The sequence below is a fragment of the Desmodus rotundus genome, chromosome 2 (genome assembly GCF_022682495.2).
Source record: "Desmodus rotundus isolate HL8 chromosome 2, HLdesRot8A.1, whole genome shotgun sequence".
Lineage (NCBI taxonomy): Eukaryota > Metazoa > Chordata > Mammalia > Chiroptera > Phyllostomidae > Desmodus > Desmodus rotundus.
This window is the reverse complement of record NC_071388.1, coordinates 3,309,538-3,334,701: the sequence shown is the minus strand read 5'-3', so window position 1 is coordinate 3,334,701 and position 25,164 is coordinate 3,309,538. Positions and strand designations below refer to the sequence as shown.

Genomic DNA, 25,164 nt, shown 5'->3' with positions numbered 1-25,164 from the left:
TGAGTCATGTTTAACGTGCATTTCTGCTCCAAAACCAGATACGATTTTCTTTTCTCTGTGACTCTGATTCCATTTTCTTTCAATGAAAGCTTTGCCTAGCATCTAAGGTCTTAGTGCAACTTTCTTCGTCCTTATTCCGTTTGTCTGGTTTTTGCCCGTGGCTTTTTATAGATGCTGCTCGCCTAAGATTTCTGGGTTAGATTTCAGGGGGTGAGGTGTGATGCCCCCGAGCCGGGGTGCCAGCTTCCCAGGGGACTCGGGGCTGCAGCTGCTCAGAGGGGACGGCCTTCCGAGGCCCGCGAGGCCTGCTGGCTGACAGGCTTCAGGGAGCAGGCTGGGAGAGACTCGCTCCATTTCTTGGGTGATTCAGCCAGTCTCAAAACAAACAGGTAGCTGAGGGCAGGGAGAAGGAGCTGGAAAATGCTGAAATCTGAGTCTCCGAGGCCGAGCTCTTCTCAGGAACTGCCTGTTGAACTGAAAAGAATCCTGAGCCCTGGGCTAGGGAGTGGCCTGCTGGGCTGAGGGACCGCCGGCCTTCGGGTCCAGGTTCTGGCCCAGCCTGGCACTCCGAGGCTCAGCAGCCCACAGGCTGTCTCAGAACCTCAGTTTCCCCATCTGCAGAGTGACAGAGAGGGAGAGAGGATTTGATGAGTTAAAGATCCTTATCAGCTTCCAAAAGTAGGATTCGACATCTGTGGGAGTGATTGCATTTTCCACACATCATTTTCTCACCTGGAAAAGGAGAGGAGCCCAGGGTGGAGCCGCTGCCAACCGGGGAAGACACGGACCCCCGCGCTGGGTGGAGGGAGGACCAGAGAGAGGAAGAGGTGGGTGGGGAGGGGCAGCTGCCCATTCCCCACGCTGGAAACAGGAAGAAAGGCCCGCTCCAGGGTGATGGGCTCCAGCTAGGAGAAAACCACCCTAGTTAGATTCCCCGTGGCTTTGGCATTATTATTATTCTTATTTTAAAAGATATCCTTAGACCCACAAAGTACTCAGTTGTGCAGCCACAGACACCCAGCATGGCCAGCCTCCTGGAGCTGGCCAGTCAGAGACCCCCGAGTTAATTCCGTCACCGAAGGGCGAAAGATGGCGTGAGGCCTGCTGGTGAGGGTTTAGGAGCGCGGCTGTTCCCCTCCTGGGCCTCCCCACAGTATTATGGGCTGTTCTTCATTACCTGCCCTACCTATCTTCACAATCTAGCCGCAAACAGCTTTGGTTGACCACACCACTTCCCTATTGAAAGTTAATACTGTTTGACTCATTCTGTGTTACTAACCTGAAGCCAAAGAAAACAAGTCGGAGAATAACCGGCCTGTGTGGAGTTTGGAGAGCTCTCAGAGGCCTCGCTTTCAAAACCCCATACAGTAGCGTTACTATGTCTCGCTGCTGCAGCTGCAGAGAAAATGAAGGAAGCAGAAGTGGTTAAAAAAAAAAAGCTGGGGGTGGGGAAGAGACAGGGAAGGGAGTGGGGTGGGGACCGCCTTGGGCTGGGTGAAGACTCAGCGTAACCTGTGAGCCGTGGTGGGGGCTCGCTCCCTGAGCTGAGGTGTGGCTTTTACACACCCAGGTACTCACTAGGGAGAGGGGCTGTTGATGGAGGTGAATGGAGAGAAGGTTGCAAACATCCGCTGAGAAGACGGCGTTGCTATTGCATTCCTGGTGGAGGGGCGCTGGATGCCGGTCCCAGGAGGCCGGCCCTGCCCAGCCAGCGGGCCTGGGTTGGGGCCCGGGAAGACAAGGTCTGCTGTTTTTCCACCAGGAAGGGTTTGGATGGGACAGTGTGCCAGGTTTGAGAGGGAAGTATGGTCGGCCTTGTCATCCTCCATGCTGTAACTGCTCAGGTGGGGTCACCTGGGTGGGCAGAGGCTCTGTGTCTTGGGCTGATATCACCAGGCAAGTGGTGGGACGGGCACTTTCCTCACTGTGCTGTGGGCCCTGGGAGCCCCAGGCAGAGCGCCACTTGCCAAATCCGGGTAGGTGGTGGAGTAGCATCCTCTGTCCCTGAGCTCCTTGGGGGCTGACCACAGCGGATAGAGGTTAGCCTAGTGATGAGACCGCCATCCCTGAAGTGACCTGAACGCCATTTCTCTGGACAGTGTGAGGCAGGCCCAGAGCCTGTGCAAAACAACTAGTTCCTGTTTGTCAGTTTTCTGACAAGTCTGCTCTCAGGAGCCGTGAGTGCCCGGGGTGCCGCGGTCCCTCTGTGCCAGCCAGGGCCGGCTCATCCGTCTCATCAGGACTCTGCCTGGACCTTGGGCCTCCTGCTTCCACGAGGCCAGCCCAGAATGCAGGTGGCGTTTTTGACACCAGGGATGTGTGGGAACCCGTCGCTCCAGCCCTGCTGCTGAGAACGGCCCAGGCTGGGGCGCAGGCCCTTAGCAACGGGAGGGAACTGTCTGAGCTCCGCATGGCCCCCAGCACGGAGGTCACCCTGCAGCTGCTGGTGCGTAGCCCAGGACAAGTGTAGCCCAGGAGGGGGGAGCCCATTCACACATTCATTAGCCCAGGTTTACTGGGCCACCAACCAACCTCAAAAGGACTCTTGGTTTACCCCAGTCCTGCCGGGACAGGCTCCGCGCCCCTGCAGGAATGCGTGGTATGAGCCTTGCGCCAGCACAGGGGGAGTGGAGACCTGCAGGGAGGTCAGAGGCCTGTGTGGACAGCAGGACTGCCTGGCAGTGTGACCTCATGAAGTAGGCGGGGCCTGCTGGCCTCGGGGTCATTGTCTCCTTTTCTTCGGAACTCACCCTGGGGCTAGCTGGCTGTCTCTGCTGAGCGCCTGGCCTGAAAGCCAGTTCAGGAGGCTCCAGGCAGCGTGAGTCCATTCTCAACCTCCCACCCCCACCCCCCCACCTCACACCAAAACCCAGTCTTCCAAAGTCACCTTCTGATTCAGAGCCCTCCTGTCCATCTGTCTGTCAGTCCCCAGACGGAACTATGAGATCAGTGAATCCACATTACCATCAGCTAACTCTCAGGTTACTTTGTAATTGCTCTCCAGCAGGTTTTCTCAAGTCAGCCCCTCCCCCAAGGGAGGGTGGTAATAGCTGGAGTTACAGGCTGGGGGAGGAGAGAGATCCTTGAACTTGTGAGCTGTCTGCACCCTTCTATGGAGGCCATCTCCTTGTTCCCAGAGGGCCACCTCTGGTCAAGAGGAAAAGAAACCATACGGTTTCTCACCCTAAGCTGCAGTCACCTCCTTAGTCACCTCAGAAGCAGGAGGTGACAGGTGGTAGCAGACTACCGATTTTGGCTGCTTGGCCTCAGGGTGCCTTAGGTCTCAGAAAGCTCACATGAAGGGGCCGAAAACTCCCCTGTCTGCTACTGGGAGCCTGGGACCGCAGAGGCTCAGTTTTGTCTCTGATCTCGAGCCGTGAATTCTGGGGACAGGGGTCAGGGGGCGGGCCTTGGCCTGCAGTCTCTGTTAGTTGTCGAACTCGCTCTGGCCCCAGCGGGCTTTGCCGCTCGGCTCCCCTGTGGCTTTTCTCCTCCTTCCCTTCTCTGCGCGTGTCTGGCCGACATCTTACTGAGCTCACTGTTTTGAGGACAGCTGCCGGGGTGTTCTGCAGTCGCATTTAACTCCGGACACTTCTCTCTGAAACTCCTATGTTCAGGTATTTTTCCCTCCATAAGTAGCTTTTCAGAGACTTCTACAGTTTCGTCGTAGCTGAAACCTTTAATTCAGACTTCTCTTGCCCCACATGAACCCGCCTTCCCGCAGCCTGGTGGAGGACAGCCATGCAGGGCCGGAGCGTCACTTGGTCACTTGGTCATTCTGTCAACACCGTGTCAGCCTGCCACATGCCAGGTGCTCTTACAGGTGCAGGGGCTCAGCAGAGGAAAAGAAAGAGACGACATCCCACCCTCACGGAGCTTGCAGTGCATTGGGCGGAGAGAGACCATAAGTAACATTAGTTAGTGCTATGCAGAAAACCAAAGCTAAAGGGCGTGGCCAGGTAGGGGACAGTTTGCAATTTAAAGTAGGAAGTCCTCAGGGAGAAGATGACATTGAAGCTGAGGCTGGAAGGCTAGGAGGGATCCAGGCCCCAGGTACCTGCAGAAGGTCGTTCTGGACCTTCTAGTTTCAAGTGGGAGGTTTCGCCTAAGAAAACGGGCTCAGCCACATGCCAGTCTGACCTCTAAAGCGTGTGCTTTACCCGCACGAGGGGCCGCTGCTGGACCCTGCTTCCGGAGGACCCAGGCTTGGGAAAGCCCCGTGTACTGGTAGACTTGGTGGTCACTCACTTACCTGTCCCCACCTGCAAGAAAACCAAAGCTCTTTCCAACCCTCTTGGTGACCCTCCAGGGGTTACTGCCGCGTGTCCCGAGGATCCCTAAGTAGAAACACGTCCCTTGGGAAGGAGCAGCATCCTCATGGTTTTTCCCCACTGGTCACTGTGGTTTATGTGCTTGTAGGAAGTAGGAGGGGCATGAGCAAGGGGACAGGAGCAGGTGGGGGGTGGGGTGAACAGTGGTGCAGGTAGGGTGATGGGCACTAACGTCAGTCTTCTTGCCACTGATGGGCAGGGGTGTATAGGGGACCAGAAAGTATCCTCATTTTCTAGCCAGTAAGAGAAGCAGAGGAATGAGACCCTGGACTAAGTTTTGGAGGAGTGGCTTTCTTTCCAGCTCTGGCCCCTGACAGCTTCCCGGGGGGTTTCAAGTCGACATCCGCCAGGACGCAGTCTTCGGGAGCACGCTTTGGAGAAGTGCACCCACAGGACAGGGTGGCCAGGCAGTGAGGCAGCAGGAGCACTCTGTGGAGGCTTGAGGGGAGTGAGGGGAGGGTCCGTGAAAGCTGACATCCAGGGTCACTAGCAACTGTCTAAAGGCTTCTGATGAAACAGCGGGCGGTAGAGGGAGCGAGGATGCTCAGGATGTGTGGTATGGAATTCCCAGCCTCCGGCAGGTGCTCCCCAGCAGGTGGGGCAGGCCAGGCAGAATCCCAGCATGGAAGGCCTGGTGGGGCCAGGGCAGATTGGGCTTTGGACTGGCTCCCAAAGGCCAAGTATCGACCTGGAAGGAGAACGTCGAGAGTCTTAATGTCATATAAAGTTGTCCAAGAGAGCCTGTGCGTAGACTCTGGTCCGACAGGAACTGGCTGAGCAGCCAGCCTCCTCGGATGGAGTCACTGGGAAGGCCTTGCCAGCACGTCAGTGTAGTAATGCGTCTCAGCTCTGCAGGTTCAGGCCACGGGGTAAGGGGCCCAGAGACGAAGAGGCTCGCTCGTGTCCACAGGAGGGTTGGGTGGACAGGCAGGTTCAGAATGCAGAGGACTTCACATCCAGAGTGGCAGTCCCGCCCCGTCCCCGGGGGAGAGGACTTTAGCATCTGCCCCGGCGCCCCATCCTAGTGGGTACACCGCCCCTGCCAGTCCCCCAAGTCCTTCCATTACAGACCGCAGGGTGGGAGTCACCTCCCAGGCAGGGATCCTGGGCTCCCCTGCCAATTAGCCCAATGACTGTGACAGGGACAGCTCAGGGGCGGTGAGAGAGGCAGTCACCTCCCACCTCCCTGCTGAGCGCACTTTGGGCATCTTCTCTGTCACTGCATACATCAGAGGATTAAAAATTAAGAAAAAGAACAATAATTATCCCCCAAACAAGGTCATCACTCAGTGCCCACGGACACAGTCCGAACACAGTTCTGCTACATTTGGTGGCTTCGTTTCCTTCCAGCGTAAATCAGAAGCCCGAGGAAAGTGCACGCACTGTGGGGAGGAGAGGGCGCCCCCTTCCCCACCCCCAGCCACACTGTCAGGTCATCCCTGGGACCCGGCAGCCACAGCAGCACCTGCACCTGAGCAGACATCTAACTCTCCATGCACCCCACACCTCCCAGGTGAGGATGCCGGGTGATGCTAACGCCCACCCAGGAGTGGGGGATTCAGCTCTCTGCCACTATCACGGGGGGCCCTGGCTCTTGCATCCTGAGCACGGGTGGGAACAAGCATGGGGTTGTGAAGGTACCTCAGGAAAGCGCCGCAGGGTCCCCGTGACCTGCTGGGCCGCACAGTACACCTGCCCCTCTACGCACCTGGCGAGCGTGCATTTGCAGATTTGGTGTTTCTGGGTGCGCTGAGCATGAGGTGGGGAACGGCTGAGGGAGTGGGGGTGTCTCAGGCCCACCCTCTTTCTCTCACTGGCTGTGTGGGGTCGGGTAAAGGATGTAAGTCCTCTGAACCTCACGTCCCACCCCTCAGTGAAAACCTGAGGCTGGTCTCTCTGGCCCTCCTCCAGTTCTGAAGTGTTCCAACCTTCTGTGGGAGGCGATGGCGGGAGGTGAAGTTAAGCTGCTTGTGTTTATATAACATTGGATGATATGTCAACACATATATATAACATGTATTCTAATATATAACACACTGACATGCATATTATATATTTTATGTTACACGGGAAAGGTTGCCCAACGTTGAATGGGCCAGCAGATGGTGAGGTCTGCGGTTAGGAAAGTTTATTTTACCACTTGCAAGGTGCTGTAAAGATGAATCGCATTCAGTGTCGTGGCTGGAAAGTCCTAACGCCTCGAATGAGCCTAGAACCTCGAGAACAGACGGTTCTACGAGGGAAAGTCAGCTGTGCCCACTGCACACCCGTTTCTTCTCCAGAGCCGTAAAGCAGGAGCAGTTTAAGGAAAGAAAAATCCAGGGTTTTGTAGCAGACCTGTGTCGTTACTGTTGGATTGATTGGCAAACATCTTTTGAAATCCATACTTCCTTTGGAGGAATGTGGTAGATGGATGGATGGATGGATGGATGTGCAATACCCACATATAGGTAGGTTTTTGGGGTGTTACCATTTTGCATAATTTTTCTCAGCGTCTTATCATGATAGTGCTTTGCATATTCACCTTCCTGATTTTCCTGCTGAGAATTTACCAAGAAACTAGTAAACCCCTGCCAGAAACATGTCAACTGCCAGAAAACTAATCTCACCAGCCTCAATTTTCCAAGAAAAGGTGAGAGTTTAGCCTCCCTGGTTTTCTTCGCTGGAAGATCACACGCCTCCTTCCGCAGACCAAGGGCGGCTCCTCGGAAAAGGCCGTTTGGTTTTCGACGAGGTCCACGTGCCTGCTCAGTCTAGTTTTCGTGGCAGGAAACAGAAAGCTGCTCTGGCTGTCCATCACGGGTGTCAGCGCTGAGCAGGGCCGCAGGGACAGCCATCCCCAAAAACCATGGGACATATGTCCTGGGAATGAAAAAGGAAAAGTTAGTGGACGGGATGGATTTCTTTTTTTTTTCCCCCACTGGCTTTTTATAGCTGCATATATAATAAAGTTCTAATCAAGTACTTTTTGCAAAAATCTGAAGATAGTAACAGGAACATAATTTAGTGACCTTCTCACCTGCGCCTGCTAGTCACCGAGATTTGGGGTGAGGTCTGGAGGAAGCCGCGGTTTTACAGACCCCCGTGGAAAACACTCACGGCGGACCCCCAGCGCGCTCGGGGAGCCAGGCCATGCCCGGGCTGGTCTGCAGGCTGCGTCACGGTTCCACCAGGCATTTGGTCCAGGGCTGAGTTCCCTGGTGCCCTCGGCAGCCCCATACTCAGTAAGAAAGAAGAAAAATGAATTTGATAGTGAACGTTTTCCATTCTCCTATATTTAAAATTGAAGGGGCAGATTGACATTGCAATTGCACCCAGATCCAGGAACCTGGAGACATAAAGCAGTCGATTTCCCCAGCTGGCAGGTTTATGTGGGAAGCGTCTCCGTTTTGCACAAAACACTGCTCCGTGGCACATGGAATCCGGTGGTTTCAGAAAAGAAGACTTAGGTGTCTTTTGATCTTGCCTGTAAATAACCACACCTCCCCTGTGATAATACCCCTCCATCCTCCCCAAGCCAGAGGCTCCGAGTCACAGGTCTCTGGCACCCCTGTGAGGAAGGGGCTCCGAGCTCCCCGAGAAGGCTCTGACTCTCCGAACCCCGTGTGGGCAGGTAGAGAATGACATGCCCCCCCCCCCCCCCCGCTTCTCCTGCATTCGAGTCCACCCACGACTCTCGACTCTCGGGGCTTAGGAAACAGCTTAGGGTGCAGAAGAGTTTTCTCTGAGAGTTGTGCCCACACATTCCTGCTGAAGCAGACAGTCATCAGGTAATCTCTGTGAGTGACTGCCGTTTGGACAGGTAGCAGCTGGTGCAGAAATTGCTCACATGTTAGAACTTTTTTTTTTTAAGTAGAGGGCAACGACAGGGAGCTAATAACAAAAATAATCACCTCACCCAAGCGAGGCCTGGCCACAGTAGTGGCTCACCTGGAATGAGGTATCTGTGTCTGCTTGCTTGGTGGCACACGGTCCCCAAGCTCGGTGGCGTGGCTGGGGCAGACACAGTGGATGATGGCCTTTCTTCAGAATGCCGAATGCCACCTATTCAGAATGATCCCACACATAACTGGGTCCCCTACTGACCTTGACATGGTGCTGACCTTGGCAGAGTGCTCTTCAAAAACGCCACTGGGTGCCCAAGGCGTGTAAAGTTTTGAATTGGGCACAAAACCTGCTGGAACTCCTTCTGAGACAGAATTCTCCAGAATCCTTTTACCTGCCTTCTCCCCTGGACTCGTAACACCAGGCATTTGGGCATGGTAGGCCTTTAAAAGGGCTGGATTATTCTGCTCTGACTGGCTTTGGAGCTGGAATTGCTGGTATTTCTGCAAGAAAACTGTCGATTTTTTTCAGACTGACCATCGGGAAGCCGAGAATGTGTCACAGAGATAAAGGGAGGGAGGAATCGAGGAAAGCTCCCTCCAGAGACACTAAATTACTCCATGATTGACTGAAATAGAACGCTCTAGAAAAAGACATTTTTGTACTTCTGAGGGAAAGAGATGACAGGGGTTGTTCCGGGGCCTGGCCCCACGGCCTTTTGCCCACAAGGCCAGGGCTTAAAATACTCAACTGTGAGGGGCCCCGACGGGCGTCCGCTGCGTGACTCAGGCTATTGGGGCGGGGCTGAGCCAGAGGCCACCTTTGCCATGGCAACTTGTGAAAAGAGGCCGAGTTACATTCGAGCCGCACGAATGTTATGCTGAAGTATGTTTCCTCATTGGGGAGCCAAGCAGGCCGTGTTCGTGGTAAAGTCGCTGCACTACAGCCGGTCCCGTTTCTGCTCTGGAATCCGACAGGGCCTCAGCTGTGCGGAGGGGCCGGGCCGCGGGTGCTCGGGACCATGGTGCCAGCTCTGAAGTGTGATTCTGTGAGCGGAGTCAGTGGCAGCGCACGAACATGCCCTTCTCCCACCGCCTGTCCTGGCCGGGCTGCGGGGCGCGGAATCCGGGGACCCTCCTTCTAACTGAGGGTCGGGCGTGTGAATGAGAACTTGATAGTGGCCACAAGCAAGCTGCTTATACAGCCTTGTTTTGAGACCACTTGACAATGGGGGGCGGGGGGCAGTGGTTGTGAAATCAGTCAGGGATGCCATTTGGGCCCCAGGGCTGGAGAAGGATGCTGAGGGGGAAGGGGAGGTGCGGAGTGCCAGGGCTCCTCCACAGGCCCGAGCTTCAGTGTAAACGTATTTTGATGGGGGCTTTGGGGAAAAAATGGGAGGTCTGGCCCTCCTGGCCTGTCCTGGGTGAGTGGCCTCTGCTCCCTGCATCCTGGTGACAATGATTTGGACAAGGAACAGACACACAGGGGCCCCCTTTCCACATTGGATCCCTGAGTTCCCTGGGGAAGCTCATCTGGGCTCCTGCTAGGAATAGCCAGTCAGGCTGCACCTTCCTGCCAGTTCCCTCCCTGGAGCTGCGCCTCCTGTACAGGGCCCCAGGGAAGGGCGAGTTCTCGTGAAAAGCTTGCAAGGAAAGGGAGAGCCAGCGGGCAGAGGGGCTGCTGCGGTGCATGGAACAGGAAGCCTGGCCTCCCTGGGGGGCTGTGGGTGTGCAGCCCCACCCTGTTTCCTGTTAGAGGGGTGTGCCCATGGAGCCACAGGGCCCCTTTGGCTGCCCTGAAACCTGCCCCAGGGGTGTCATGCAGTGCTCAGCTGCTGACCTCAAGCCCCTCGGAGGGCACCTCTCCAGCCACCACTGCTTAGCCCACAGCATGCGGCTGAGAGCCAACAGCGAAGGAACCTTCTCCCTCCCCCCACCACCTCAGCCACCTGCCCTGAATGCCTCTGCCTTCTGCCCTGTGCTGAGGGGTGCAGAGCCCAGGCTGGGGGAGCGCCCTGGGGCCTATGTGACAAAAGGGTGGGTCCCCAGTCTGCTGCAGGGACAAGGGCCCTGCATTCCCACAAGGAGCCAGCCCAGTGTGCCAGTCCCCAGCGCAGCCCCGATGGGACGAGGGGAGAGGGAGGGGAAGGACAAGAGCGCCCTGAATTTTAGAAAATCCACAATACATTTTCTGATCTCTTCCTTCCCTCCCTCCCTGCCTCCCCCCCTCCCCACCCCTCCCCACACTAGGACACCGTCAGAAACTAGACGATCAGACCAAGCCCGGGAGCTTGTCCTTTTCCGAGCGGCTCAGTGAACTGGAGCAGCTGCGGCGTTCGGCCATGAGGGTCAGCCCACACCACCCAGCCCCCACACCCAACCCTCGGGCCTCCTTGAACCACTCCACTGCCTTTAACCCTCAGCCTCAGAGTCAGATGCAGGGTAAGTACCTGGGCAAGCCCGCCACCCGCCTCGCCCTCGGGCAGAGCCCACCCAGACCGGTCCTGGCTTCTCCTATGGGCGCAAGGGGCAGTCCGCACACCAGCAGCCTGCGGGTTGGGTCCGCACACAGTCTCGGGCGGCCCAGGCCTGCCGAGCTCCATCTGCATTGTAACAACCCCCAGATCGAGAGGCACTGAAGCCCGGGATGGAGAGGCTGGTGAGAGAGAGGTGTAGATGACAGCTTGACTAGCGGAGCTAACCTGCTAGGCTGGAAGACACGCCCCCAAGCCAGGTGCAGGTCAGGCTGTTTCAAGTTGTTATTGTCTTCAGCTTATTTGGGGGTCTGTATCTAATATACATTCTTTTGAAAATATGAAGAAGTCGGAGGGCCATCTGGATGACGTCACAGCAGAGGTGTGATTTGAGATAAATAAACTTGCAATCAAGCAAGAGTGCAGGTCCCCCAAGGCTAGCTGGCTATTGCAAAAACACTGTAAAATGTAATAATTGCATAAAACCCACCGTGCCAAATGCAATAATGCGCAAAGCTCATGGACACGGAGAACCGCTGACGACAAGGAGTGTTTGCACTGTGATACCATTTCACATTTCTGAAATGCAGCCGTCTTCCCTGGGCCACGCAGGCCACAGCTCATACGATACGGTCACAGTCAGAGCCCTCCCCCCACACCGAGCAAGCCTGTCGAACTCAAAGGGAAAGATAAGCAACAAGGAGAGGGCAGGCGGCCAGCAAGGGACAGCCGGGTTGCTCGTCCCCTGGGGCAGCAGAATTAGCTTCCCCGGGCGTCTTCTCTGTGTCGGTTGCACTGTGGGACGCGTTGAGTTCTTTGGGGCTTTCGGGGTGAGAACTCCCTTTGGGGGTTAGCCCACGCAGGCTGTCAGAAGGCACGCACGCTGGCTTGCACTGAGCCTGGTGGCCCGCGCCGTGAGCTCTCACAGTTATATTTCCGGGGAAGGTTCTTTTATTTGAGGGAGGTTTCCCTGAAGGTACTGTGCCTACAGCTGGGAAGGGCCTCTCTGGGGAGCAGCCCTTTATGTCCTTTATGTACACACAGAAACCAGAAGCCCAACTCGGGGGAGTGGGGGGGCTACCTCTTCTCGACAGTCTCAGGTGTATTTAGGAAGAGGTCCCCTAAGACCGTTGGTTTCCTGTTACTTAATAATCATGAATACTGATTCAAAATATGCATATTGATTTTTTTACAATGCCAACATGCAAGTGTGTCTGGTAAGTCAGAGCCAATGGCATGTTCAGTGGGAGAGAGATGGGCTGGCGTGAAATGATACTTTCTTCTGAACGTTGACTGAATGAAGTTCCTGAGGAGGTCCACTGATTGGCATTCAGGGCCATTGACATTCATCCACGTCGTCGCCAGGACCCCGTGGGCACACCTGTTGTCTTCTCCTCTCGTGGCATGACTGACCATGTGCACCACTGGTACCCAGACGGGTTTGTCTTTCTCCGCTGATACCGCAGCCAAATAATATGGAGCTTTTTAGAGGCAATGGAAAATTCAGCCCCATGGGAGCAAGTCAAAATTGTCACTATGAAGTCAGCTCTGTTTCACACAGTTCTGGTGAGGAGTGAATCATATCTGACTTCCCTCCTCATCAGATATGCTCTCTGGACTAGAAAGAAAAAGGGGCGGGGTGGGGGTGGGGGGGTAAATTCTTGTCCTCCACCGTCAGCAGCTCCTGGGCAGAGGCACTGTGTGGCCAGGCATTCCTTGACTCTTTAGGATGCTGTCTGCTCAGCAGAGGGTCAGATTTAACAGGCAGCATCACCCTTTCTTGCTCCTTTTATAAACTTCTTGCTTCTGTAGCGTTAGGCGCTAACAACTCGAGCTCACATCCCCAGGGGCTTAACGGCTACTCCACAGAATGTGTTAACTGTGTTGCTGCTGTATTCTCTTTCCAAAATATGATCAGATAAGCCAGCCTTTCACTTGTAAAACAGTAAGAACCAATTCTAAAAAATAAGTGTCCGAGATATTTTCCTATAAAACTACCTTTTTCTTCCTGATTTTTTGTGGAGGTCTTTTTTAGAGGGGCATAAGAAAATGCTTTTTTGCTCCAGTCATGTTTTGAGGAGACCCTTGGGATGTTTCCCCCGGAAAGTAGAAAGGTAGCAGGGACAATGGTAAAGTCTCTTCTGGCCAGAACCCTGGTTTTGTTCTTGACAGGCAGGAAAAAGATTCTTTCCCTGGCTTAGCGCTCAAGCTTCTGTAACGGGTGTAAGGAGACGCGTCACCTAAAAAACCAGCCTGCACTTATGGCTGTCCCTGAATGGCGGCCACGCCGTAAGGAGAGCACCCCCAGCAGTGACAGCAGTTCTGCAGCGGCGACGCTGGCTGCGGGTGTGCACGTGTTTTCGGCACGTGGGCCCATCAGCTGCCGGGGGCTCCGAGAGACCCCGGGGGGAGAGCGAGGCCGGGGAACCGGGTCCTGCTGGGACTCCACCCGGAGGGTGACCCTTGACTCTGTGGGTGGGAAATCACGGATCCAGGATAAGGCCGTGACTTATCTAGAATCGGATGTGCCTGAGAGTCACTCCAAACAGACACCGCCAGCTGTCTGAAGCAGGGTCCAGAAGGACACGGGGGGCAGGTTGCTGTGCCACCAAGCCACTGTCGAGGTGTGGAGGTTGTAACCATAACAGGGCTGAGGTGAAGTTCAGCTTTCCGTCCTACCGGGTCTCAAAATAGAACAGAGAGCCGTTTCGTCATGGGTACACGCTCCCGCAAGTCAGGACATTATCGTGACCCTCCACAGCTGAGGCGTAGCATTCCTTTGCAGTCACGGGAAGGAAAAAGAGCATGTGTCCTTTTAGAAGATGAAATGGGGCAGATGCTCGAAAGATAAGGTGCTGACGTCAATTCGGCCGCACCTCCTCCCGCAGAGAGATGGCTTCGGGCAGCGGGGCCAGCATGGGTTACGGGACTCGATGAGCCACGTTTAGGGTTGCGCCATCCCCACCTTTCTGGGAAAGGGGCTGGAGAGACCTGCTGGGGCAGAGAACCAGAGAAACCAGAGACCGAGAGGCCAGTTCTGTGGTTCTTGTGTGTGCTGCCCTAAACCTCCAAGCATGAGGTTTAACTGTTTCGTCTGACCAGTTATGATACGTTTGGCACAGGTCCGACTTTTCCATACGTCACTCTGCTCTCACTACAATTCCATGGCATGGTTTACAGACGGAGACACTGGACCTGAGGTTAACAGTCGCTCCACATCTCCACGATGGGAAGTGACAGACAGACTCACACCCAGACCATTCTGGCCACGAGCCGGTGCTGACGGGCTGGCTGGTCCCCTGGGCCCACACACCAGGACCAAGGATCCATCAGCCACAGGGCTGACCAGGGTCAAGAAGAATCCCCGAGGCCAGCGGGCGGTGGGAGATGCGCCGGGCTGCTTGCTTGCTCATCTCACAGCATGTACTGAATGTGTTCTGTTATCATCAGAGTTGATGATGATGATAGTAACTTCAGGGCCAGACTCTGTGGCGGACACCTCAGTAAATCACCTCCTTTGGGGACGTGGTCATTTGTTTTCAAAGGTGGGGGTAAATAAAACTCAAAGCACGAGCGAAGGAAGCATGAGCGGGAGGGCAGAGGCCGAAGCCACTCTTTGATTACTGTTTGGGGGTGACGTGGGCGCCCAAACCTTCTTGACATCCAAACCCGGGCAACACCTGCTAGGCCTTCAGGAGTGGGAGCCTCACTTTGAGAGTTCCATGTGGCGGGGGGACCCCTACCTTTCCAATCATTTCCTGATACTTAGTATTCCAAACGATTGTTGTTTTGGAAGAGAGTTTCCCCAAATGTTAGAGTGACTTTGGAAAGACCACATTCTTTGTGACGCTCTTTGAGATATGGAATCAACTTTGTTTCTCAGCTCCATGGGGTTACTTAGAGCAAATCTTCCCACTCTCCTGGAGGAAGAGGAGATAAAACTGCTTTCCAGCCTTGTGGCTGAAAAATCAAACTATATAACACACCTCTCCCCCCCCCTCCCCCCCACTCTCCCCAAGCAACGCTAAAAATTTCAGAAACAAACTGGGGGTGGAGGCTGCTTGGTCGCCTTGGAAGTAGAGGCTGTGACCAGACACCAGGACTTCTTGTGTCTAAATCTGCAAGGGGTCATTCGATGGTTACGCAAAGCAAACTCCTCAGCGCGCTAGAAATCAACTTATTAGGCATGTTGTAAACAGGAAACGTGAATGATTTAAAAATCACTGTTACCTAGGTGTAGCAGAGTTCAAGGGCCTATCCAGGTCAACATCAGCTTCCTACACTGAAAACAAGCCTGAGTCAGGTGTGTTCTTATGAATGAATAAAAATAACTAAATACATGTAACAAGGGAGAAAGGGAGGGAGAGAGGAAGGAAAGGAAGGCAGAAGGGAGGCAGAGTCGGGTGTGGGCCCGCTGCGGCTGGGTCCTGCCCGCCTCCTCCCCAGCGGTTGGAGAGGCTGCAGCTGGCAGAATAGAAGCTCTCTCAGGCAGGAGCTCAGAGCTCCGTTACTGTCTGCCGTGCTCTTGGCTGGTGCGGCACAACCTGTAAGTCTGAGGAACCATCGCAAAGCTTGTATTAACACACTGCATCGTAGACATTCAGCAAAAGGGAAAGAAGGAGGGGAGAAAGGCGAGTCTTTGCTTCCTTCTTTACAGACAGCCCCGAGGTGGCTCAGAGTGGTGGCGGCCTCACACTTCCTCTCCACACTCCAGCTACGGACAGGCGTTGTCACCAACACGCAACACTCCAAACAGCCTGCTCGGCGCTGTGACGTGTTCACAAGCACCTCACAGCTGAGGGCTTAATAAGCCAGCCAGCCAGCCGCCAGCACACCGGCAGCCACGGGCCACGTTTTCCGGAGCACTTTGTCAATGCCTGGTGGACATGTTTTCTAATTAAGAGAAAGAGGGGTTCATTTGAGGCTCGATCTCTGTGATAAACTACTCCTTCTGTGGACTTGGGACGTTCTGACCTTCCCCTTGCTGCAGCCTGTAGGCCACGGCAAGGCACGCTCACACCAGTTTTCAGCAAAGCTGCAGTTGGGGCGCTTGTTTGACAGTGACAACCAGACAACAGGCGGATTCCGCCTAGAGTCTGACCGCCGGGAGAGGTAGCAGAGCTCAGGGGCCGGGAGTGAGGTCCCCGGGGTCAGACTGCCCTGCTCAAGCTGGCCCCCACAACATGTGGCTGCAGAAGTTTTCACAAGGGATTTGACCTCCTAGAGCCTCGACTTCCTCATCTGCAAAATGGGAGGAATTATATTTGCAGATCCTCGGACCACTGCAAACCATGAAAGCCAGTCCGTGATCCGTATTGGCAGCACCAATTCCTGTGGCCGCTGTAACCAATGACCACAAAAACAGAAATGTACTCTCTCATGTCCGGGAGGCCGGAAGTCCCAGATCAGGGTGTCCGCAGGGCCAAGCTCCCCCTGAAGGCCCTGGGGAAGGAGCCCTCCTACCCCTCCCAACCTCTGGTGGCCCCGGGCCTTCCCTGGCTTGTGACCACATCGCTCCAATCTCTGCCTCCATCTTCCCACGGCTTTCTGCTCTGTGTCATCTCCTCTTTTGCCTCTCGCAAGGACACTTGTCACTGATTCAGGCCCCACCGAGATAACCCAGTGTGATCTCAGCACAGCCTTCCCTTCCTTACATCTGAAAAGACTCTTTTTCCAAATAAGGTCACACTCACAGTTCCAGGAGTCACCACAGACACATCTCTTTTGGTGGGGGACACCATTCGACCCAACACGCCAACGTAGAAGAGGTCGGGGACATCAGGCCAGCCCAGACGCAACTTTCCCGTGTCCGCCCCCCAGAACTGATGTTCAGCGGAAGTAGATGTAAGTCCCGTGGCCCGTGCCTGAAAGGCTCAGTCACGCCTGCTGGGACTGCCGGCCAGGGGGATAGGTGATTGCTCTTGCTCTTTTATTGATGAGATCAGGTATTTCTCAGTATTTCTAGAGCGCCGGTGCAGGTGGTAAGTGTCCTGGGAGGCCCAGGTGCCTCCTGCCCTGCCCCGCAAAGCTCCTAGCATCATGGGTGGGCGGGTAGCAAGCATAGGGACAGAAGAGGGCATGGGGACTCATAGTTGTTACCTCCTAGAACGGTTGTTTTGAACCAGTGCCTGCTGTTGTTCTTAATTTATTTATTTTTAAAGAGAGATGGGAGTGAGAATTAGAGAGGGAAGGGAGAGAGAAAGAGAAGGAAAGGAACACTGATAGGAGAGGGAAACATCAGTTGGTTGCCTCTCCTACCCACCCCAACCGAACCCACAACCCAGGCATGTGACCTGACCGGGAATCGAACCTGCAACGCTTCACCTTGCAGGACGACACTCCAACCCACTGAGCCACACAGGTCAGGGCTGTTTTTTGTTTTGTTTTTAAGTGGCTTTGTTGCAAGGCATTGTTGACCAGACTCCCATTTTGAAAGGCTGGTGACACCCTTTGCATGTCCCATCATCCCAAATTTCCGAATCACTGGAAGGTGGCCTTTCAGACATGGCTGTTTTAAAGAGACGTGGACTGCAGTTGTGAAGTGGAATCAAAGTTTACCAAAAGTGTGCACCAGGAGAGGAGCAAACAACACGTGCTGACCGGGGAAAGCGGCTCTGGTTAGGGACCCACTTGTGCTTTCTTGTGAGTGGGGGTTCCCCGCGCGGAGGTGGCTTTCCTCACTTGCATATTTTGCCGCCAGGGTAGAACACCAGGGCAGGCCCGCCGTGATTCAGTTTTTTTAGGGCTCCTTAAAATCCAGCGTGTGCTATTTAGTTGGTGCTGGGGAACTGCGGTGATTTCTGCTGGTTCCTCTCCGGCCTGCAGGGCGCCACAGGGGGCAAAGCGTACAGAGTGGGGGTTCTCTGGCTTCCGTTGTCACGAGCCACCAGTTTCTTTGTATTATATTTTCACCACTCAGTTTCAAAGCCTGCCCTCCCCTCCCCCCCATGAGCTTTCTTATTATTGAACAATTGCCTTCAAAGCAGTAGAACAACCCGATTGTTATGGAGATTAAATGTACAGATTGCAAAATGTGGGTAAATAAAATCTTCACTGACAAACCAGTTTCTTGCCATAGACTTTTCTCCCATAATCTCCTTCTGGCAGAACATTTTCTGTTTTGATACCAGAGATTCAGTTACCAACCACAGTAAATAAAACAAAATAAAAAAAAAAGTTGTATAGAACTCACCCCAGAGACAAACATTGGCCAGTCCTGTGGAAGGGAAAGTGGGGTGTGGCTGTTCTTACCAGCCCCTTTTTGATTTTTAAGCCCTGGAAAGTGTTCAGATTGCATTCGCCAGTCCATGCCCCCTAAGGGACGTGACAGGTGACCTTCACATTCAAAACAAATCAGCGTTTTCGAGAGGAAAGAGCCACGGCACCAAGTCCCTGAAGGAGCAGAGAGCAGGAGGCAGTGGGCAGAGGACACGGTCACTTCCTCCAGACTCGGGCTCCAGGGCCACCATCCTGGGCACTGGTGTATCTCACGCCACCTCAGGGTCGTGTTCAGGGTCTAGAACCTTCCAAAGACAGGCTTCCAGATTTGGAAAGACATCTGTAGCTGTAATCAGTTGCAGGAGTTAACCAGCCCTTTGGTGACGGTGATTTCCCTTAAAGTAGAGCCCCCCACTTTTCCACCCGGAGGGAGTGTGGACAGGATGCAGGGGGAGGAGCTGGGGGACTCGGACCCTCACCTCATGTCACCCCGCAGCTGTCGGGAGCTGTTGAAACTGAGGCTGAGGCGCACACCGCAACCTGGAACACTGCACACCACCTCGCTTCTCTTCTCCCACCGTTGCTCACTGGGCCCAGGGCCAGAGGAGTCGGTTCTGATTACCGGTTCACGAGATTTGGGCTGCTATCGTGTGGAGCCCCTAAAGAGGGTGCTCTGCGATCCTTCAGCGCTGGGCTTTCAGTGCGACCACGTTGGAGCCCCAACAGCAAAGCACCCCTCAGGAAGGCCCGGGAAGGCAGCACCAACCTGGGCGTCTGCAGCTCATCCGTCCATCAGTCTATCCGTCTGTTTGTCCGTCTGCCTGTCCGTTCAGAGCAGTCAAGTATCCCAGACCTGTCCCTTCTGGCTCCCTCAGGGGAAGGAGCCCACAGTCCTGAGAGCTTTGTGTGCCCAACCTGAGCCGTCCCAGGGCCAAATCCAAGACGCAGAGAACCTCTGCCCGGTGGCTCCTCCTTCCGTCTTTGGAAGCGCTACCTACATACGCTCGCTGAGAGGATTTTAAATGAACATCTCGGGGCGAAAAGGGAGGAAGGAATCATCCACCTTGCGACTGCACTTGGTGGAGTTGCAGGCTGTGCAAGGGAACCGAGTGCAGTTGCTCTGTGAAGTCTCGCGGGGCTGCGCGCTGTTGAGGCCACTCACGCTCTACTAGCGGGTACATCCCTGCCCATATCAGATGGCAGACTCCATAATGATGAAGTTATTGGAATATCCGTGAAAGTCAGCACCAGCTCAAGGTGGCATTTCTGCCCGCTCAGTGCTTTCCTGGGGTCGCTGCTCTCCAGGTCTGTTCCTCCTCCTCTGCGTCTGTCTGCTCTGGGGACAACCGTGATGGCCTGAGTTCTAAGCCACACTTCCATGGGTCATCCAAGAGGGCTGTCCAAGAAGTTTTTGAAAGAGACGATTACTGCCCCCCCTACCCCCCCAATTTTGAAAGTGCCGCATTTGTTTGGACGCGTCTCTGGCTGGCTGCTTGTAAGAGCAGGAGCCACAGCGAGATTACGTCCAGGATGCGCTGCCTGGCTCACACGTCTACCACAGCCTACAGCAAAGGGATGAGGGCTCCCGTGGGCGGGATGCACTGCTGCTGTTGGTTGGCTCAGGCCCCACCCACACCCACCACAAGGTGCACGACGTGGTCCTCGGGGTCCCCCCTGCACCGCCTGCAGAGCGCCGGGCGGCGACGTGACCCAGCACTGTCCTGTTTATCGAACACCAAGTCCCAGCCCCTGGCCTGCCATACAGCAATTAGCCAGGTAGCTCCTAAACGCCGACAGTGTGTTGTTCTGGGAAGTGCATTGCAGTTGCCGGGGACTGATGGTCCCCTCTAGCGTTCCCAGGGGACCGGTAGGGATGGCCCGGAGCCCCGTCACTCTGCTGCCCCTGATTACGAGGCTTATTTTTGGTATTATTTCTGCCACGTGATTGGCTTTTCTGTGCTACCGTGTGCGGGTAAATGAGAGAGGCCATGGCCCGGACGTGGACCTGTTTAATTTAATACGATTTTCCACAAATTACAAAGCATGACTTTAAAATTGAATTTGTATAGGCCACAGATGGCCAGTTCAGAAATGAGCGGAAATCTTGTTATTCTTTCTCCAGAATCCCCTCCTGATTTCCTCATTGGATTCTTTCACGCCTTGGGGGGTGGGTGGGGGAGATGCCTTAGAAGGTCTATGAGGAATGTCCCTACTTTTTCAAACTGTCTCCATGGTCATGCCTGGGTCACTGAGGCAGACACAGGGACCTGGAGGTGTCGAGGCAGAAAACCAGTTCCTCTTCCCCCCCCACCCATCAGGGAAAGCTGTTCCTTCCGCCGATCGTGAGGAGGGGCTCGGGAAAAGCAGGGCGCCCCCGGAGCGCATTGACGAGGGAAGCAGAATCTGGAGCCATAAGCTGATGCTGAAATCCATGTGTCAGATAATGGAGGTGGATTTTGGAATGCAAAGCCAGGAAGATCCCTCTTCCTGGTTGTAGGATCTGCAACGGTTGCTGGCGTTCTCTGCCACTCCGTGCCCGTCTGCGAATGGGCACGAGGCAGTGGCACCTGCCTCGTCCAGGGTTATGAGGAGCGAGTTAGGTGCACAAAGCCCCAGGTGCCTGGCACGGGGCGGACACTGCATGTCTCTCTTATTACCTCATGAACTGGTGGCAGGGATACAGGCGTATTTCTGAGCATCGCACGTGACACACTTAACTGAATAAGTAAATGGTCAGTGTTGTTCTTTTTAGTGTCATCGCTATTTTTGTGGCCTGCGCTGGTGGCAGGGAAGTTGGGCGTGGCCAGGGTGTCGCATACCCATCCTGTCCTGTGAGCCACAACTATGCTGAGGCAACACCCTGCAGGGCCTCCTTACCCCCGGAGTGATGCTGGCCTGGGGTGGGCCAGGGCCCTGCGGGGGGCCTCGCTCATGCTTCGTGCCCGTGTCGCCGCTTCCAGAAAGCCCGTGGCCACTGCCGCACAAGATCACGTGGGAACAGGAAACTGGTGAATGCGAACAGGGACCTTCCATTTCTTTGCTCGAAGCCCTTTAACTCACTGCTGCGATACCGGAGGCCCGGGTGGAGGCAGACGTGACCTCAGGCCTTGGGACCGCTGGTCCAGTGTCCGTCCTCTTGGCCTGCCCACCTTGGCTGTGGAGGTGGCCTCCGAGCGCAGTCTCCACCATCAGAACAGGACTCACGTTAGGACATGTCAGGGCACTCTGCCTTTTTCTGGAAGCGTCTGTTTCCTTGATGACATGACAGCGGTTGGATTCTGTGTTGTGGCTTCTTGGTGTCTCCATTTACACGTGTTCGATTCCACACCTCAGGAGGAGGACGTTCAAAAGAGCAAAGCTAGAACACTCCCAGCCTTCTCGGCCCCGCCGCTGGGCAGGAGCAAACAGCTGCAGGGAGGGACAGGGCCCCCCTGACCACGGCACCCACGTGGGCAGCAGTCACGGTGACCCCTGACCCAGCCCCTGAACTCGCATGAATTGGACACGTTCGGAGAATGTGAATGGTCAGCATTTTTAAAGAACCATCTACAAAGGGGCTTCTTTGAACCGAGCTTCACCTTCCTGTGTGATTTTAAGTGCGTGCCCCCCCCCCCCCCCCCCCCCCCCCCGGTGCCGACTCCGCCCACCAGCCTGCTGGGGCCTCGGGAGCTACCAGGTGTGGGCTGGTGGGCCCGCGTGGCCGGCAGGCAGGTGTGCCAGGGTGCAGACAGGCCCGGCTGGGGGCGGGGACCTGCACTGAGTGACAGTCGCCCCCTCCCAGTTCAGGATGCTGCCACCACTGTCACTCATTTGCTCCCTGAACAGTGTGTGACTGTGACAGCCGGGGCGCTGAGGCCCGAGGCAGGCATCCCTGTGACAGCCACAGACTTGTCCATGGGTGCAGGTCAGGGCTGAGAGTGGCAGGGCCGGAACCGTCCCCTGAACATCACAAGCAGAGACCAGGGGTCCTCCTGTCTGTGGCACAGCCCCTGGGCTGGCTTCCTTTGCTGAGACGCAGCAACTCCGTGGCCTCCTCCCAAGTGGAGCTGAGCTGAGAGTTAATCAGAAGAACTGGGGACTCACTGGCCATGTGGTCCTGTGCTCTCCATCTTTGCCTCCCTTGGCATGTGGCTCTTGACCTGTCTTGACCACATTCCCAGGGCCTGGCCTCGGTGGTCTGAGGACCACACGTCTCTCAAGAACAGAGAAGAGCAGGGAGCCAATGAAGGCAGACGGTGTGACCTGGCCTTCTCTTGCTCAAAGAAACAGATCTGCTCAGAAACACAGAATCCCGTGGTATTGGAAGTTCTTCCCCAAGGGTAACGATTCCCTGACCCAGGCAGTTCTTACAGTGACTTTGAACTTCTGACCATGGGACACGAGTGAATCATAGAAAGCTGGACCAGAATGAGATGGCCAGCCCCCTCATTAGTTCGACAAGAAATTGGACGCCTGCAGGGGTTAAGTGACTTGCCAGAGGTCACACAGCCAGCTTGCATAGCCCTCCTCTGCCCCCCTCCCTCCGCCTGCCCTCCCAGCAGGAGCACACCTCTTGTCTCTGGACGCAGCAGAGCGAACTTTCCCGAGCAGTCCCTTCAAAACAGCACTTACGGGAAAGGGGGGGCATCAGAACAAGACGGGGCAAACACCAGTGTGCCTCTGTGCGTGCTCCGCCCAGTTTCTCATCTTTTTATTACCAAAAAAAAAAAGTCTCAAATAACCCAAACAGGCAGAGTCTGATGTGCAGACAGTCTGCAGGCATCCGCCCAAGGAGCTGCCGGTCGGCCGGTCCGTCCTCCTCTGATTTATGTTGTGTGTGTTAAGCCTTAAATTGTTGAGACTCTGGCTGGCTGTGGTGGTATTACTGGAGGGTTGGAGCATGTTTTCGGCTCCCAGAACTGGCTCCGGTGCCGGAGATGCTGGCCCCGAGTCAAGTGCGATCTCACACCTGTCTGAGACAATGAGGGCCTTGTTAGAGACTTCTCCAGGCCAGGCCGCTCAGGCTGCTTAGTTTTCACATTCTGAACAGGGCGGGGGCCGGCCGGGGAGGAGCTGCGGGGAGACGGGGACGATGGGGTCGCCGCCTCCCTTGCCCTTTCCCTCTCCTTTCCTCTCCTCCCTGCTCCCCCCCCATTTTGTAAACTTTTCCTTATTTTTGGAAATTAAAAAGCAAACAAACAATACCAACAGTAGCTCTCTTATGAAGGAGAATTTCCTACTGCAAAGCAAGGAGCTCGGGACCTGCTGAATAAATCCACAGTCATGTTGGGGTTTGAATCGGGTGCATAGTTGGGGTGCCCCCCATCCCCCACCCCCGCCCCGCGCTGAAACTTGAGCTCTCTCCACATTGACAGGCCTGTTGGTGAAAGCTTTTCTTGGTTTTCCTTCCATCGTTAACATGCCAGTGACTGGAGCAGGAAGCAGAGGGTCACTGTCAGTCATGGTTGAAACAGCAGACATCCCTGCCCCCCCCCCCCCCCCCCCCGTCAGCCCTCCTGTCCTTCATCATCAAAGGGGAGGACAGGGACGGCCCCTGGAGCCTTTGTGATTCCAGTGCTCCAAAGACCTTGGCATGCGGCAGCCGCCAGACATGACCCCTCTGGGTCCACGTTGGCCCCCTTGAGGCCAGTGGCTTTGCATGCCCGTCAGTCAGTCCGAGCCCCCCGAAACGACTCTCTTTGCCTAGGACTGCTCTGTGTGGAGGTCTATAGGAAAAGAGTCAAGAAGAGGGTTTCCCAGAGTTACAAAAGCCACTCTTTCCTGCAAGACCCTACACACAGTAGGGACCCAGCCACAGCAGGCAGGGGCACTGAGCTGTCACCTCACCTCGGGCTGAGTAGCTGAGCCGGCCTCCCTCCCCTGTCGCGGGAAGTGAGGCTCTCACCTGCAGGGTCCTCCGTCCTTCTCACATTCAAGCGACCACTCAATCACTGGGAGCTGCTGTGACTCTGAACTTCAGCCTGGAGCCACAGCAGGGGAATGGGCATTCTGTCCACTGCACGGGACACCTCGGACTTCAGAGGCGGCAAGGGGCCTGTTTGCCTTAGTATCAATCACTGTTAACACAGCCACCCCGGTTTCTCTACATGCCTATCTGCCCACATCCCCAGAGGGACAAAAGGACAACCTTTTAGAGGCGGTAGAACAAGGCATGTCAAATGGCACTGAGTGAGAGAAAGCCTGGGGACTTTGGGACCCCACTCCAACCTGGGTTTGAAAGCCTTCTATGTGACCTCAAGTGACAATACTGCTGAAGACCCCAGGCAGTGGGAGGTGGCATCACCGTGGAGACTGTGGCCTTGAGGGGGGCCAGGGACAGCTTGGCACAGGCCACCTTCAGACCTCTGTGCCTCCTCAGGCCCACTGTGCCTGAACACAGCCCCTGTAGGGGAGCATGGCTGCGGAAGCAGATCTTGCCTTTTCAAGCCACCTGATGGCCAAGGAGGGTGTCCAGAAATGAGACGCTCCCTGCGGAGACCACCAGTCCCTGGCTGTGCAGTAGCTCCTTCTCTAGCCAAGCTGCTGCCCCTCTCTGGGCCACGAGGTTCTCCGTTCCTCCTCTGGCCCATCCCCGCTCTGAAATGGCCAGAAACCAAGCAGGCCAGCCAGAGGGGCCTGGACACAGAGTGGCTGTGAGCTGCTGCACCCTCTGCCACCTCCTCAGCCCCTGAACAGCATCCCCCCTCCCCAGCCCTGCCGTCCTTCAGGCACCTCTCCTGCCCCAACTCCTTTGGGGCCATCACTACCCGCTGCCCCATAGGGCATGTGTTTGCTGTCACCAGTGGTCCGGGGCTCCTGGGGAGCGAGGATGGGAGTGTCCCCTCCCTGCTGCATGGTCAGCAGGCCCTCCATGCCCACCGAGGAGATGCCTTCCCAGCATCCTCCCACCGGGGCATCTGCCCCGTCTCCTTGCTGTCTCCAGCCACGCTCCTGAGAAAGACAGATCCCCCCGCCCGCCGTAAGTGCCAGGCGGGCAGGGCCTCTCTCTGCATGTCCCCCACATCCCACACCCAGACCTCCAGGTGTGTCTGCTCTCGGGTCAGAAGTGGTTTCTCACAGGCTTCGATCCCGATTTCAAAATGTTCTGCCCCAGATGGTTCTTGTCTCCTAAAGCACCGCCTCCAGGGGAAAGCTCTTGGCTTCCTGCTCCAGGGATTGGCCCTTTCTCTGCCTCCCAGAGCCCAGCCTGGCAGAGGGGCCCAGGGGCCCCACCCAGCTGACACCATACCCACCCCTGCCTGGGCACTCACCTTTCGCTCTCGTGACAAGGAGGAACGTGGGAAATCTCTGTGCTTCTTGACCTTATGCACCCCCTGC

General features: G+C 55.5%; 1 protein-coding gene across 3 annotated transcripts in view; it reads left to right on the top strand.

Moving 5' to 3' along the window:
* The window catches only part of RUNX1 (RUNX family transcription factor 1), a 210,206-nt gene that overhangs the window by 161,002 nt on the left and 24,040 nt on the right, over positions 1-25,164 (top strand). For 2 of the 3 annotated variants that reach the window (XM_053916882.1, XM_053916875.1), the window contains one exon: positions 10,406-10,597. The exons of the other annotated variant lie outside the window; for it this stretch is intronic. In XM_053916882.1, the coding sequence (XP_053772857.1) occupies positions 10,406-10,597 (192 nt within the window). The remainder of the gene's footprint in view (positions 1-10,405; positions 10,598-25,164) is intronic. 3 annotated transcript variants of the gene reach the window in all.